This window comes from Polypterus senegalus, chromosome 6 (assembly GCF_016835505.1).
Source record: "Polypterus senegalus isolate Bchr_013 chromosome 6, ASM1683550v1, whole genome shotgun sequence".
NCBI lineage: Eukaryota > Metazoa > Chordata > Cladistia > Polypteriformes > Polypteridae > Polypterus > Polypterus senegalus.
Window position 1 is genome coordinate 124,949,112 of NC_053159.1, and position 18,013 is coordinate 124,967,124.

General features: G+C 33.9%; 2 protein-coding genes across 2 annotated transcripts in view; one reads left to right on the top strand and one right to left on the bottom strand.

The window, feature by feature from the left end:
* Positions 1 to 8,017, top strand: part of adora2b (adenosine A2b receptor) — a 53,852-nt gene extending 45,835 nt beyond the window's left edge. Inside the window, exon 3 of the mRNA XM_039757053.1 lies at positions 517 to 8,017. Coding sequence (XP_039612987.1) covers positions 517 to 1,273 — 757 coding nt within the window. The 3' untranslated portion in view covers positions 1,274 to 8,017. The remainder of the gene's footprint in view (positions 1 to 516) is intronic.
* A 781-nt stretch (positions 8,018 to 8,798) lies between these two features.
* The window catches only part of zswim7 (zinc finger, SWIM-type containing 7), a 77,302-nt gene continuing 68,087 nt past the window's right edge, over positions 8,799 to 18,013 (bottom strand). Inside the window, exons 5-6 of the mRNA XM_039757056.1 lie at positions 15,193 to 15,297; positions 8,799 to 11,673 (exon numbers count right to left, since the gene is read on the bottom strand). Coding sequence (XP_039612990.1) covers positions 11,563 to 11,673; positions 15,193 to 15,297 — 216 coding nt within the window. The 3' untranslated portion in view covers positions 8,799 to 11,562. The remainder of the gene's footprint in view (positions 11,674 to 15,192; positions 15,298 to 18,013) is intronic.

Genomic DNA, 18,013 nt, shown 5'->3' on the forward strand with positions numbered 1-18,013 from the left:
TCACAGGAAGAAAAGTCCTCTGAAAACTTGAAAATATGCTGCGCTATAATTAGTTCACTGCTTGAAACAGGCCTGTTTTGGCCACATATTCACCCTAGACATTTGGTAAAGCTAAAAAGCAACAATTAAAGGAAGTAGCTGTCAAATAATTCAACATTCTTTCAACCAATTGATATTTTTGTAATTTCCCTTAATTGTGAAACTTGCAGAGTACATTTAGACACATGTAAAATGTATTTTCATCAGTTACTAAACAACATGAGAACCACACAAAGATAGCATGTACAGCAAAGGGATAGAAAAGATAGTATATTAGCTGAAAATCGGTTAATGGGATGTAAATTCAGGAAAATTTGTTAACTTGAACATTAATAATACAATAATTATGTGCATATAATTTTACATTCACCTATATTATGCTCTGAAAGAAAAGAAATGATAGTTTTCTGTATCTGATAGACTTTGCATATAAATTGTAATATGTGGTTGTTTATTTTGAACTTTTTTTCTCTCCAGATACCGGGAGCTGGTTACTGGTAAACGGGCCAGAGAAATTATTGCAGTCTTCTGGATCCTCTCCTTCATTATTGGCCTAATTCCATTTCTTGGATGGAACGGAAAAGACAAATGTTGCAGTGCTTCAAGCAATGGAACAAACACAGCTTTGGAAGGCCAAAATATTTGCTTAAATGCTTCACACATTAATAATCATAGCTGCCAGGTCAACTGCTATTTTGAAGTGGTGGTGGACATGAAATACATGGTTTATTTTAATTTCTTTGGGTGTGTCCTACCACCCCTACTTATCATGCTGGGGATTTATATTAAGATTTTCACGGTGGCTCGCAAACAGCTGCGGCAGATTGAACTGAAATGCATTAATGGTGACAACTCACGTAGGCTGCTTCAAAAGGAAATTGCTGCTGCCAAGTCCTTGTCTATTATCATGGGCCTCTTTGCTGTTTGCTGGCTGCCTGTACACATCTTGAATTGTGTCACTTTGTTCTACAAGAAAGTGAATGAGCCATGGGTGATGTTCATGGCCATTATCCTTTCTCACTTCAATTCTGTAGTCAACCCCATTATTTATGCCTACCGGATTAAGGACTTCCGCAACACGTTCCGCAAGATAATCTACAAATACTTCCTGTGCCAGAAGGATGAAGTGTTCAAAAGCACTAATGGTAGCACACGTCACAGGGACCTGATCACTGAAAACACTAATACAGACCTCCTGCGAGACACATCAATACTGACACATGAGTACCATTAGGCAATGTGTTAATAATATGTAGGTTGTTTACAGACTGAATACCAGGAGTGAACAGAGAAGAGGAGTTCTAAGTGTTTGCTGTTTTCTACTTACCTGATATCAAGTGAACTTAAAGTATATTGCACAGTAGCCCTTTGCTTCCTAAGAGCAAATCTAGAAGGCTGTAACAGTCCAAGTTCTGTTTCAGTACCTCTAATACAGTATGTTAGGTATAAATTAAAAATACAAAATTTCTCTGTAGTCAGAAATATAAAAATACCTTCTTTGGAATGTGAATGATCCTATTGGTTTATACAGTATAACAAGCTAAGATTTTTCTGAGAACTTTACACCAACTGTTAATAGTTGTTTTTAAAGTCTAACTACTATGAAAGAAAAAAATGTGCACTTGCCTTGAAGGGAATCAAACTCTTTTTATAATATTGTCTCACTGTAACCCTTAAAAGGCTCTGTGTTGATAATCTCAACTGTTTTTATATCTGTTACTTGGAATTTTAATCAAATGTACAGTATTTTGTTTTTCCAAAAGTGTCCTAAAATATGATTATTTTCTGTGCTGCTAAGAGTCAACAGTGTTAAAAAATAATAACTCATAACAGTGCAGGTCTTTTCTATTTCCTCTTTTGCTGTCCTCTGGTATACTTACATAATGGTGGAAAGTTCACTCTCAAGATAGCACACCAGCTGTGGAAACTGCATATTGCAATATTGTTGCTTCCTACAATTAAAAATGAGGACAACAAAAAATATTTTCAACTACAAAAATCATTTATCTAAAAAAAAAACCTTAAAAGTTGTATTTACAAAAACATATTACACTAAAGGAAAAAGAAGGGGTGTGTTTTAGGCTTACATTTTTTTTTTTTTTTTTTTAACAAAGGTCACAAAAGGTTTGGGTTATCAGTCCTGGCCCTGATGTTATAATGAACTCATTTGTTGAAGAGGGTGAACTTCCTGTTTAATTTTCATTTACGTCATTTAAATCTTTGCTTTGTGGTGTACTGGCTTTATGTCCAGGTTTAGTTCCTGCCTTGCACTGGATGCTACCCTATTAGGCTACAACATTCTCCATGACCCTAAATTGGAATAAGCGTGCTTGAAAATTTTATTTTGCAATTCTTACTATATCGTTTTCTTGATATAACTTAAAAGTATTACACTTTAAATACTGGTCCACCAAGTGAAGAATGTTTTATGTTGAGAATAAACAAAAGTTGACAGGGAAAGCAAGTATGTTCACTTTACTTTGCACTTAAATAGGTTTTGCAGTTCCCGTACATCACTTTTAAAATTTCATAAAACACAGCATGCCACACCAAGGGATTGTTTTGTACCGAGGGTGTAACCTATTTGTGTCACTTGTTCTCAATTTTTTTTAGCATTTTCCTGGTATATTAATTTCAGCAGCAGTCAGTTAGTTCCCTTTGGTTTGCTTTCAAGACATGTCTTTTTGAGTTATCAGGGATGTAGGAGGTTTTGGAGTATGTACTATACTCTTTGCACTGACAGATTATGTTCCTTATTATTGAGCTTGTGATGTTTATTTATTTATTTATCTATTTATTTTAAGTCTTTAAAAGTTGTAAAAAAATTGACATTTTCTCTGACTTTGCCTTGAGTGTGACAAAATAACTGGTGCTGGATCAGCAATTTCTTAACTTCACTCACTTAGTCTTCATTTCCTTTCCATTTATAATACTCATTCTACATTCCATATATTTAAGCAACACTTCTGAGCCAAAACCACATTATTTTAATATTTATTATATTCAAATAGGCTGAGGAATTAAGATATTAATTTAGCAATGTATCTATTTATTTATACAGTATGTACTGTATGTATTTGAACATGTCAGTCTTCTGTGGGTCTTCTGGCACATGTACATTTGTTGTATGTTTTGATTCTGTCCTATTTGTACCGCTTTGTAAGTATTGTTAAACAGACTGTCATAACTCATACAAGGAATGTGCCTATAACTGGCATTACAAGATGGGTGCCCATCTTCTTGGCCAGACTACCTGACATATTGCGCGTTGGTTATATTTACCCTCCTACTTTTAATGGAAACTTTGCCTATTATTTTTATTTATTTGAATAGCAGCAGTCTTTCCTAGTTATTTTTTACCTGCCAGTTAGTCTAGACGGTCATATGCCTCATTGTGCGCTTATAAGAATCCTTAGAAAATGCAATCCAGTCTCTGTTAGTATTAAATTATTTTAGATTTTTTGCAGACATCCAGAAAGTATAATTTTCCTAAATATTTATGTATGGTAAGAAATATGTGTGTCTTGATATTTTTGTAGTAATCTTGTCCACGTGTCCCCTCCTGTTAAGGTTACATGGAACATGATGCAGTTACACTGCTCAAATGTACAATAGGGCAAGTGTCCAAATGAAGTACTGTATCTAAATTATCTTCTAAATGTTAATTGTGACTAAAAATGCACAAATGGGCACGTCAACCCTCATGCAGTTACTTTTTAAAAGAAATGAAAATGTGCCATGTTTCGAAGTGTTACAATTTTTACAGAAATGTACAGTGTATTACTTTTATGTAGTCATATCAGAGGACTACATTCAGTTTTGTGCCTCCTGAGCTGATATACTTTTATAAGCCTTCCAATGAAATTGAAGTTGCACATCTTTTTTTTTTTTTTTTAAACCTCTGAGCATATCAAGTGTACTCTTCCTTTAAACATTTTCTTTGTGCAGAAAAAACTTGTACTAGGAGGATAGAAATTTGCACCTAGTTTTGACGATATATTGTATTCAGAAAAGCACCATAGTTAGCAGCTGCTTTTAACAGCCTGCAGTTTCCCACTTTCAAGTGAAGAAACTGAAATTGAAAAATAAACTAATAAAACAATAACTTTGTTTCTCTACAACATGTACATAGCATTTCTGCACTTCCAGTATTGTGAGAAGAAACAACTTTGGATTAGGCTCTTGATGGTCTGACCTGTGGGGAGACCCTCACAATGAAATTATCCACTATGACTGTCTGGGAGTGAGTGGCAAAAATCGATTCCTGGCAGAGTTGGTACTTTTAATACATTCACATAATTGGATATTATTAACTGTGTCCAATTTAGGATGGAGTATAGCCTGTTGTTTTCTGTATCTTCTATAGAGTCATTGCATTTGGGTTAATCAGCGGTGTCTAACGAGATATGTGAGCTTTGCTAGTGGAGCATTTAGTAGTTGCCAACCACCCATCCCCAAATAAGCTGCTACGCTATGGGCTTTTTTTATTCAGCCTCTCTGGTTTCTTTCATTCTGTGCAAGAGAGCTAACTTAACAACTATGCTTCTGGTATCAAGTATAAAAGAAATATGCAGCAGAAATACTGGCAAAAATGATGGCTGCATATTGTTGTGGAAACCAGGCAGCAACACTAAAATGTAATCCTCCACACACACGGGACAGGAACAATGCAGGGAGTGCAAACATTACAAATGGCCATCCAGCTGGTGTGAAAGGTTTTGATTGTTTATTGATATTTATGTCTTGTTTTATAAAACAAAACCAGTCTCAATGTGAAACAGCCAAAACAGAAGTAGCACTTCTTAAAACAGGGACTATTTTTAAGATTAAAGGCCAGACAGAAAACACACCGTATCCCCAACAGTGTGCTTTTTAGACAAGCCTCTTATAAAGTGGATAGGAACAGTGAGCTTTGTTGGGTTGAATGGCCTGTTCTCGTCTAGATTCTTCTAATGTTTTAATTTATTCCAGTCAGAGGAAGGAATGTCAGAATATTCTTGCAGAATTCAATAATGTGTAGGTTAACAAATTTAAAGGGATTAGGGAAATTAACTTTTTGATTTTTAATGGACATGACAACCAAGCAAAAACTCACATCCTCTTCTCTTACGTTTTAAGTTTCTTGAAAGATGACACCATCTTTAGTAATTTTACTAAAACTAGACAATGTCTGGCAGTAAGGGCTAAATGACAGCCTCCCTATGTTATGTTCATCTATTATAAGCAGCATTCAGCAGCTGACTTTTTTGCAGCTTTTGCACCAGCCTTTAATTTGGGGGAGTGGCATATGGAGGACTGTATATCGTTTTCTAAAACAGTCAAACAGTTGGACTCGGTAAATGCACATTAGTTGAACTAGTGATCCTAAATTGGCCTTAGTGTGTGCTTGTGTGTGGGTGTCCTGTGATGGACTGGAGCCCTGTCCAGGGTTTGTTACCCACCACTGTGCCCTATGGTAACGGGATAGGCTCCAGCAGACCCCCGTGACCCTATTCAGGACAAAGCGGGTTAGGAAATGACTGACTAACTTTACTGATCTAACCCCTGGGTTAATCTTTATGTTCTATATTGCATTTCAGTACAGATGTCATTCTAAAACACTGCTGTTGCAGGGGAGCTATGAAGAAAATCGTACAGTACAGTATATGTACTTACAAGTGGAAGGCAGTTAGATAATATACCTTGACTGTAGATTGTTAAGCAGTAATAATAAGCTCAGATGCTGCATCAGTGTCATGGAACTTCTACTGGGAATCTGGAAGGCATTTTATCACAAGGGTTCCACATTACACAACTCGAATTTGCAAGCAATTAGTGAAAGCAGATGTTTTACTTCTGTTTAGATCCTGTACAAATTCTTAATTTTCATTAAATTTGTTTGGATTCAGATACACAAGTTTTGCCTTTCTGACAAGTGTGAATTACATTGGATATTTCAATATCATACAACTGTATTGACCTATGGGATAGAGCTTTCCTTTTCTCAAAATGCTAAGTCAAAGCGGCATAATTTCAGTGAAAAAAATACTAGCAATAAGCTTTTACAAGTTTAATAAAACAGAATTGTAAAAGTTAATTGGGAAATGAATACACTTATGTAAATGTGGAATACATTAGAGTTCCTCACAAGCCAGTGAAGATTTAACAGGCACCTAAGAATAATCGTTTAGAATAAAATATAAAATGTGTACATGCCAAAAAGCAATGTACAAAAAATTAACTGAGGGTTTAGAGAAATGTATAAAAAAGTTAAGAATATAGAATACAGTGAAGAAGAAAAAAAGTTTTAAGTAGCCACAAAGTGCAATGCAAAGCTTGTTCTGTATCTGTCTGCCTTTCTTACTATTTATTAGTCTTTAAACTCCTGAATGACTTTAATCTTAAAGTGTACAGTGATTTTATTGTTTTATTTATTGTGTGCAAAACTTGAAGCACCGCTTTTCATTGCAATACATTTAATGGATTGGATTAAAGCTTACTACTAAAAATCAAACTTAAAATAAAAACATAGTACCTCATTCATATAGCAATCTCAAATATGACAATTATTATTGCTGGGCTCAACAATTTCTTTAAAGCCAAAGCTGTTAAACAGAAGCCCAAAAAACTAATTTGGCTGTATAAAGTTTCAGTTTGAACCACTAAATCTGTGATGGCTACAGTAATTAATTATGTACAGTCACTCATTTCTCAGATAATCACACAAGAAGTAGTAGCATAAAGCAATGCATCATTTGTGAAATACCGCCACTGCATTTTGTTTGAAAAATTTTAGAAAACTACCATTTCTCTCCTAGAAAAATAGCTTTCAGTGTTGGCCACTTTAGTCGTGATATGTTAAATCGTCCAGCTGTCCCAAAAAGCTATTTCTTTAAGGCCCTTGTATGTGAAGGTCCTGCAATAACCCTTTAAAGATTTCACTTCACAAATTACAATTGTGATGTAACGATTGTGCCGGTACTAAATCTTAGCCTTATTAAGCCAGCTTGGATGTATATTTTTTCATTGTTCTTATTATTAATTACTGCATTTCCAGTATATTAATTAGTAACCTATTTGCAAATAACACCTTGATCAGTGCTCATGAATGTTTGAGGTGCTTGTTTGTTAAAAGTAGGCCAGTACTATTCTACATGCTTAGCAATTAGTGAAGTATACAATAAAGGCTAAAGCCTAAGGATAACCATGTTTTCAATATGCATTTATCTGCAGAGTGCTTTTCATGTTCACTGCCAGATTAACTAGGGAATGGGAAACATTTGGTTGTGAGGCAAGAAAGAATGTCTTTAAATTACCCTTGATGCCGCACATGCCCTAGGCAAACCCATGGTGTAGTCTACCTCATCCTCCCACCTGGTGCTTTAGACAGTTAGCTGCATTATCATGATAAATGCAATCTGCTTGTCACCATTAGTAAAGAGAACATCACTCCAGTTGCATTTTGCCCAAACCGTTGAAAAGCACTTGTCACACTTAAAAATTCTCAAAAAGGTAGCATATTCCTGTATTAGCAACATGCAGTTTATGCAAGGAGTACATGTTTTCAGACTACTGGTGTTATACCTTAACAGAACTCAAGTTCCCACTGCTTGCTGCCTTTGACACTGGCACTTCTACAGTGCATCCTCTAAAGACTACATGAACACTTGGTGTATTGTGAAAAATACAATGCAGTACAACATTCAGCAGTTATTTGCATTCTTGATGATTATCTTGGTTATGCTTTTTAACTATAGATGTCATTAAGAAGTTATTTGTTGCCCTAGTTTTTCTGGAGATAACACTGCACTTCTTTCAGTTCAGATTTGCTTCTTACAGTCACCAAATTTATAAGGGAAACTCCTCTTAAAAATCAATGTTGCCTCATACTGTATCTATTGTAACTACAACAAGGTGACTGTATTATTAAGCTCTCTTATTTAATATTGATATGTAATTGTGTCTTATTTTATTAAAAGTTATGTTTTGCATAAAGGAAGTATTGTTGAGTGTTTTAATTTTAAGAGCCTCACAAGTTAAACTTTCTTCTTACAAAGACTTGAAGGAAAAGGTGAAGAGAATGTTTTAAATCTGACTGTGAAAGTAGTGTTCTGCACTCTTGCTTTTATATATTATTTAAAACTTGCTAACATATGACAATTGCACATTTAAGGAATTTGTAATTTAAACTGTAAATTTCTTATTTTAAAACTATGTCACCTTGGATGCCAAAAACAAGCAACAACCACAAATTCAATAATGGAGTCACTGATGCTAATGCTGGAGAAAAATACACCCCCAGAGATTAATTTCTGAAAAATCTACATGCACCATGACCACTCCCTTTCATACATCACAGAATTCAACCGAAAAGTGATGATGCATGACATGAGAGACAGTATAGGGATTATTAATGGGCCAAATGAATCTATTTTTCTTGAATAAGGTTTGTACACACGGGATGCATCATCACATTCAATGTTCCATGGAAAGTCTTGTGCTAATGAATTTGGACCGGGGGAAATTTAACTGGGGAATGAAACTTGATCCAGAGTCCAAACGACAACTGACACAATATAATCATGTTGAATCTCCAACACCAAAGAAATCCAAGGTCTAACATAATGTTGAGGGTATAATAAAGACATACTACATGTCTCAAAGCCACACCACTCAATATTACAATGACTTGCTTTGTTATTTGCAACAGTCATTTAGGGAAAACTGTCAGGATTGTTGTTGACCATACCCTTCTACATCAGGACAATGTGTGGCACAGAAAAGTTTTGTGAGTGTTTATTCAAATATACATAACAACTAAAATCTCAGTAATGTACAGAGAATTCCCCCCTCTTATAAATAAGCACAGATTCATAGGATCTACTTATGACATATAGTAGTTAACAGACAGTAAGTGAATTTTACTTTTACAAATAATTTTCTCTTGAATTTTACAGAGATAAATACACACATAAAAAATAAAGCAAGATGCATAACATATTTTGAGACCATTCCTGTAAGCATGTTTCACTTTGTTTTGACAGAAAAACAAGGACAATATTGTATCTGGCTGTAGTGATCTGCTTAACAGAAGTAAAATGAACCCAAATAGAGTGCATTTCAAGCTTTGCAACAAATGTAGCCAATCCAAAAGCCTTTGGGTCTTTGTGTACAAAAACAGCAGACAGTTCTCTTTCCAAAGATGAACTATGCCATAGGATGAGACATCAATATGCCATACAGCTCACTTCAATCACAAGATCCATATGAACACAGAAATGGACTTTCCTTAAGGTTTTTTTCCTTCTCCCTCTTGCATGACATAAACTCTCAGGGATACACTTTGATCTTATTCAACAGAATTATTTTATTTATTTTTTTTTTTACTGTTCACACACTGGCTGGAGAAACAAGAATGTGGGACAGGAAGGGCATTTTTTGCAACACCCTAAATGTCAACTCCTCTCTGCTTTCAAAATTAGTGTGTAATTTAAGTTTTTAATTTCATTCATTTCTACTTCAGTTTAAAACTTGTGAAAAGCAAATTTCACACTTAGTAAACAACATGATAATTACATTTTTAATATTTTTGTAAGAAGAAATCTCAAACAGCAATTCAATAAAAGATACAGCTTTACACTTGATACAAACATTGATCCCCCACCACAAAAAGAATTCCAACACACTGAACACTCAGCCAAGTTTGCCTACCTAATCAGAACAGTTATACTGTATAACAAAAGACTCTATTCTTAAGTTGCTCCTCACCTTTATTTTAACAGCAAACAAGCTTGTGGTGTTAATGAATGGCATTAATGAATTCTTAACAAAGTCCAAATATGCTTAAACCATTCCTCACTGAGAAAAATAAATCAGATTACAATAATATTAAGAGAGACCTTACTATTAGAATGAACAACTGTTAGAGTAGTGGCCACTAATCTTTAGTATAGATTGAAGCAGCTGAACAGATACTAATATTCTTCTCCTTCTGGTATGAAGATTTTGTTTGACTGCTTTATTTACTATTTGAATAGTTCAGTGGGCACCAAGGACCGTAATTTAACAGTCTTGTCGCACCACAATGCTTTCCATTAAACCCTAAGCCTAATATGCCCCTTTGCAGTTGTTGCTCAAGTTAAAGAGTGTTTTCTAAATACAGTATATTTCTGTCATTTTATGATTTGGCAAACCAAAAACTACTTGCTGGTGCAGTGATCATTAGTCTCTGGGGCAGCCTGAATTTATATTTAGAAAATATAGTGAATCATCCAGTTTTATTAAGACTTAGTAACTTTGGTTCTTTTTCTATCTAACCTGAGGTGTTTCTTGATATTCTACAGTAGTTACTTGACTACAAACTTACCTACTGTTGGGGAAAAGTATATCTGTTCCACTCAAGTACAATTCAATCTAGGGGTTGTCCACTTTGTGGATTGATCTATAGAGTCAAAGTAACTGTTAAATATTGACATCATGAATAAAAATAAATGTTACTTTTATATAATGTAAATGTTTAAAACATTTTCCTCTGGAAAACTAAGACTAGCAAACACATATCTCTTGTAATGCTGGCTCCTGCGACTAGCACAAACATGCTAATGAAAACAACAGAAACCAGACTTGTAGTGGTAAAAAAACTGATATACCATGAATATAATGTTCCTAATTTCAGCAAATGCACATAAAGAAACACAAACCTATTTACCTATCCTTCCATTTCCTTTAATCTGTTTAATCACTTTAGGGTTGCACAATGGAAGAGCTTATTTTGGCAGTATCATGAACAAGGCAATGATGCCACAGTATAGGTCACCCTCTCTCTCTCTCACACACACTTACAATAAGAGAAAAAGCAAGAACTTGCAAACTTCTTACAGAGAGTGTGCAGGATTTTGAACCCAGTCTTCACAAGCTGTTTGGCAGCAATGATATCCTCTGTGCTGTCCACCATAAAGTATGTGTAGTGTATACATATCAAAACATAAACAGATTAGTGATACAAGATACGTGCAACCTTTCACAGTGATTCAAAATTGACTGTAGGATAAAAGATAGAGTATGTATGCTCATTCATAGCACAGCTCATGTCAGGGTTTTCGGCGCCATGGGGACCAGCTGTAAGAAGGCTGCCGGTTTTACAAAACCCAGGTTTATTCACTCTACTTTGTTAATTAACATTCCAGATTTTACTTTCTAAGCATGCCTAAAAAATAGGCCTATGCCTGTTTCTGCAGATTCAGTAAGGATTCAGTAAAGACCCAAACCCTAAGTTTGTTTTTTATTCTCACGTATTTTAGCCATAAATTGTGGAATAGTTCTTTTAAAAAAATCATGATTTACATCATGAAAACATTTTGCTTCTCTTATGAAAACTATTTTCAACTTTTTTTTACAGAAACAAACTACAAATGTAAAACACAAAATAAAGTAAAGGATTCATCAGTCATAAAAATGTAATTATTTATAATTGAATAACCTCTTTCAAAATACTACACTTTGCCTCCACTAACCACTGAAGTCGTCTATTGCAATCCTCTGCCATCAGTCTTCTTCCTTCTCTAATAGGATCTCGGTCATCTGCTGGTCTGAAACAGCTGCAGTCCGACAGAGTCCCATCGCTTCACTAAGGAGTGTGGCAAGAATATGTTTACACTAAGAGGAAAGTGTTGAGAAAACAGGTATGAATTAAACAATGCTCCACATACCTATCTTGACCTTGTAAATACATTTATGTCAAATACTATTAAAAGAAAACTTTTTTATATTTAAAACAACAAACAACAAAAAAGAGAGCAATAGAGTAAAATGTCAAATTCTTATCTTCTTTAAGTGTGTTTAGGCTACGTACTCACCTTCTGATTTCTTATATGGACAATGAACAGAAATAACATTATATCCCAATCCAGGCACATAGTCCTGTGAGATTTAATACTGTTTACAAATGCAGAGCTTCAGTATGTTAAATAATAGGTATAAATTGCCACCTAACCACAAACCTAAAGAACTTTGCAAGTGACTCGGATTAAAGGGCATATATAAAAGATGATGCCATTTTCCCAGACAAAACGACTAAAAAAATAAACTGGAAAGACTCATAATGAAGCAAACTGTAGCATCTTTCTTTTATCTACTCTATCGCCTTTGTATGTGAAACAAATTCATTTATAATATGTATTCTTTCCAGTATCTAAACAGATGCTGGAGCAGTATCATTTTCTTCAGTTTATTAAAGTTGTTATTGCCTGTGATCAACAGCAAAAGTGTCTGAATCTCATTATAAATGTTTACATGTTTTGAATATAAAAGCATAAGTACCTAAGTAATTTAGAAAAAAAGGACTACAACCCACTCCTAGACCTTTCTATGTTCAACTGTTTTCCTTACCACCAGTTCATTTCTCTTGTTTAACTATTCACGTTTAATTAGATAGCATGTTTCTTTTGCCAGCTTATCATTATATAATTTACTTTAAAAAATCTACTTTACCAAAATGTTAAGACTGTAGTCCCTTACTAAAAATTGCCCAAGTTATGAACACTTTTCAGATCTTTTGTGTTAGCAAATACATTTTTTGATATGTTTGAAGTAATGTGTATATCTGTTTCCAGTACAGATTGGAAGTCCCAGCTCTGCCCTTTCTCTTCCCTAACATCTGCACAATTCACTTTCAGAATATTATAACCACATTCATTAGCTATTTTTCAGTGTTTCATGACTAGAACACATTTATTCACAATGTGATCGCTACAAAAGGCTGTATAGATGCATGTCTAGAAACACTCCCTCCATTAACAACAAACTATCATCTGTAATAAATGAGGCTTTCCTAAAACTCCCTCATCTCTCTTATGTTTCTTTTTTTACAATATACAGGATTTAGTCCTTTTGAAGGACACAAACAACAGTGAACAAGGTTCTCCAATTAAAGTTAAATTACTATTTAAACCTGCTTAACTCATTAGTTAATAATTAGTTAAAATTCTTATTAATATTAGTTGATAATTTAATTTTAAATAATTAAAATAAAGAGACATTGAAAATTTAGATAATGTATCTAACTCTTGTGTCCCAGTGTGCTTTCACTTAAGTTGCACCTTTTCAAATTGCCAGAACTGTATATATCAGGCAAATAACATTATTCAAAGTGCGGCTTTTCTCTCCTCTACACACAAGGCCAAGCAAGTTCTTTATTCTGACTGGGAAATACTCTTCCTATCTGCTAACCAAAATTAAGACAATCTAATGGTTTGCTCCATAACATATTTTAAATATGTTAATTTCAATATATAATTCTGGTATATTGCGAAGCACCATTCTTCTTTTAAGTCACACCTATGTTTTTTTCTTTATTTGTAGCTCCAATAATTATTAAAGTGTGTTTAAGGATGTAACCCAAAAAGTATCAATTTCTTAAAACTAGGCATTTTCCTTACATATACTGCAGCTCACACAACTTTGTATTTAAAGGCAGTAATGTCTCTAACTCCAAATATATTGCTTTAATATATAGATCTGATTGCAATATGAGTTGTGTCATCTACTTACTTTTATATTCTTACATCGTTATTGTTCTACAAACTTAAGATGCACATTTCAGAACATAAAATCAATATATGGTCATAAAATGTAAAACATTTTGTCTCTAGACATTTTACTGATGCAAAACATAACATCTGCTGTTCTCAAGTGTATGGTTTTGGAAATTGCCCTCTTTTTGGATATGGATGAATAATTTCAATAATTCACTACTCTGCCATGAAGAGTTTTAGATTTATAATTTTTGCATATGCAGCATTATGGGACTCATTGAATAGTCCAGCTTTATATAAATAGCCCAGATTGGGGCACTTTTTCATTTCCAATTCTTTACCACTTTCAGTCCTCAGTTTGGTCACGAGTATGGCATTTACAACTGTCAATTATGAAAGTGGCAACTTCACTTTTAATTCTTTTGCAGTATTTAAAACTTAGTTTACATAATTCGAACCATCCTTTTTGTAGCACTTTGTCTTCTATGATGTGATCCTGTCCCTGTTGAAACTTTTTTTTTTTTTTTTTACAGAGCTGAGCAACAGTTCTTTAATAATGTTTGGATAAATTAATCTAGAGCATTAGTTAGTTAACTTGATTTCAATCTCATTTTTCCTTATTGAGGAATGAGACATATTACACTTTAGGTGAGATAAATACACACATACATACATACACATACACTGGCATGGTGGCTGTAGTACAACTGTGCTGATCTGTGCTCATTCTCCATATTCCCAAAGTATCTTGATTTATTTAGACACTTCACTCTAATCTTTGGCCCTGAAGAAGGTGTTCCTTAAAACACCTTGGCCACAGATGAAGATACAGTACTCCATCTTGTGATGAGTGAAGGTTACAAATACTCTGGATTTCTTATTTGCCAGTAGTCTCCTTAACCTGGGATTCTAAGAGACACAACATCAGATTTGGTTATGGATTTTTCATGAACTACAGTAATGTTTAGGTCCTTCCACACCATTTTGGTATTACTTCTTATAGGTAGTATTTTATGTCATACATGTGTCTGGTAAAGATCACTTGCTCAGTTGCTTTAAGTTGATCTCCTTATATAATTTGTATTATTGTTAATAACTATGTATTCATGATATTTTCACATTTTCATTTTTTATTTTAGTTTCGAGTTACCTACTCCTTCATAACTATTTTTGTCGTACTTATGTGATACTTCTAGTTTTTTATTTATACTCATAATTGTATTTCTTGATTTGCACAGATGTTTCATCGTTTAAAATAATTTGTATATGTTTGTCTTTGTTTTCAATTACATGTACATGTATTTATAATTTTCTTGTTAAGTATATATTTTCTTTTTTTTCGAATCAGTTTTGATTGTTATTTTCTTGTATTGCACAGTTGTGTTTTTGTTAAACAAGGTATTTCTGTCATTGCTCTCATTTGTTTTTTCTTGTTCTATTTCTTATATTTTTTCTGATATTTCACTTGCTGCCTCTTCATGTATACCAGTTTTTTTTTTATTATACACTGTTATTTTTTCACCCAGTTGATAGACTTTTCAAATACTTTGTATGATAAACTATAATTTTATTATTTAGTATTACATAATCACCGCAGCCTCTTGCCCTGTTGTCTATAGGAATTGAATATAGTCACACCTACCAACAAACCATCATTCCTCTGCAGCACAGAGAAGGCAAATGCTGGACAGGGGCAGTACAGGCAGGCAACATAGCATGTGTACAGCCTCCCCGAACTTCCCATTACCTGTAAAATTCAGAAAAAAAACTGTCAGACTCATCTAACAAGAAATCTTAGACATGAGATTTTTGCATTTTGTATGTTTATAGTTTTCTAACTAAACCAGAATCTACTCAATGTTTTTTTTTATTATTATATTGCATACTACATTTATTATTTCAGTTATCCAAAAATGTACTCTTGTACACGGGTACAAAAATATATCTGATTACAGGAGGGTGGCTTATGGAGAACTGATGTAAAAACAGTGATAAAAAAGAAAAATATTCTGAGACCAGAATAATTAATCACTCTTGTGTATAAAATGAATATTGTTGCAACAATTCTTGAAAGGAAATAAAGCCATTGATGCTGTTATTATTGTCTGATATAGCAGAATAAGCAAGGAGGACATTAAATTTGACATAATCAGTTACAGGGAAAAACTGTTTAAAATAAAAATTAGCAGCCTGGTACTGAATGAATTCCGAAGTGAACTTAATAAGTGGTTTAAGACAATGTAGCATAAGTTTGTATGGCTAGATTTTACTGCAAAAAAAGACTGCTTCCCTCAGACAAGCCAGAAATTAAAATATATCTTGTTCTGCTTTTGCTAAAAGATCTATATTATTTGGCAAATACAAGAAACTACACTAACGTTAGAAGTCTTGAAACAAAACCAAAGTTGTACGCAGAATAGAAACATTTTCATAAGTTGAGACACTCGTTCAATTGTGATCTTATATCGCAAGATGTCATGAGTCACATAACATGGCATGAAATGCCTAGCAAACTAAAACACAAAACAGAGGGTCACATAAAATTTGATTATTTGTAAAATACAAAAGTGCAAAAAAAGTTATTGACTACTCATACTGAAACTGGACACAATACAGTCTGAATACCCTAAAACTAGGAATGGCTATACACTGGCAAGTACAACAATAAATATATGTGCTTGTGTTTTGTTTTAAGTTTTATAATATCTATCTATCTATCTATCTAATGCCGTTTATGATCAACTATTATTTGGCTAGTGTTCTGAACCTGGGTAATAGACCCTTCCTTTTAATTTCTGTGTGAGTGAACACAAAGTTTTTCTTGTTTTTTCCTTCACAATTAACTCCTAAAGAAAATTGGGTTCAACAGCAAAACACAACCACTTAGTTTTATTAATTTAAACTGCTCAAACACTCTTCTTATATGACTGGATTTTACATTTCTGTCTCTGCAGCTGTATCAAGGACAAGAACAACACTGGGATTTGAAAGAGGAAATTCCCAGGTCTTAGTGCAGTGACACAAAAGCCCAAAGTTTCGGTCTTTGGTCAGTTTACACATAAGTGTAAACATTATAAACATTACTCTGTTCCTTACTTACTAAGCCCAAAGCTACTAGAGGTCAGAAGGCAAACATCCAAGAGCAGAATTGTAAATGTTTATTATTGTTTTCTAAGTCTAAGATAGGTAAATGACTGGTTATGCTGTACACCTCACAGAATTCTATTTTTTTAAATAATAGAAAAAAAAAAAAAATTTAAAAATGTTTTTTTGAAAGAAATCCACCATAGAGGGAAAAATATGTATTATGTTTGGATTTGATCCCCATTTTGGTTAAAAAATAGAACATTACCGTCCACTTTCCTGGAAAATTTTCTGAATGTCTTTCTTACTTGGAAATGGTACTTTAATATACACATAGAATAGGACACTTGAGAGATCCCAGAAAATGGGATTATTATGCAATAGAAAAGAGGTTGAATTAGCTAAACAAAAAACACAACTCACAGAGTTTTTGTAATGCATGTTAACCATCATGGTATATTGTCTAAATGTAAAATCAAAGAACTCTAAATTGGTAGAATAAGTCAATCGCACAAAATAGGGTGAGGAAAACATATTTTAAACACCTCACCACCTAGTGATGTTTGAAGTTTAAACAGCGTGGCTTATGTGCTAAAAGCAATGGGAAAATTTGCTATGGATTCCTGTTTTCTTTTTTTATTGCCTGTGATGATAAGTTACTGGATGTTTACAATCTCTTTTTCTGCTTTTCTCAGTCAGTGGCTATTCTACAAAAACTATCATGAAAAGTGGACAGTAGTCACAACTGTGCTTAACTGCTCACCCATTCCATCTCTGTCATTCCAGCAGGTGCCACAGGTCAGAAATGAAGAAACAGTCATGGGTGAGAGTGTAATGCGAGCAGAGTCCACTTAGGAAGCATGACCACTGAAAACAAAGGTCAGAAAGTAAGCCAAAGAATCACTTCCAACAGCACAGCAGAAAAACAGCTGCCTCTGGGAAAGAGAATATCTCAATGAGGTTTCCACTACAGTTCTATTATTACATAGATTTCAGTGCTGGTATCTGGCTGATTTAGCCATTCTGCAGTCATGCTTTTATTTTAGTCTGGCTACTTTTATTTTGATAAATGTCCAGCACATCAATGTGCTGGAACTGGAATTTGGAAGATTTTTAAATAAGAAAAATATTTTTAAATCTTGCTTTCATCTATTTTGTTATCCCATCCAGAACGGAGGTATCAGTCTTGACTTTACTGCCTGCCTGGGAGAAAAACTGTGGGTTATACTTTTTTTTAAAGACTATAGGGGCTTTGCTTGTCAACTGCGATTTTTGGTTTTCCGGATACACACTTTTAAGATTTTTTTTTCTTTGAATTGTTGCTATTTCATTAGTTTCACTTTTATTTGGAATCTTTCGAGTCCCAACATGCTGAATCT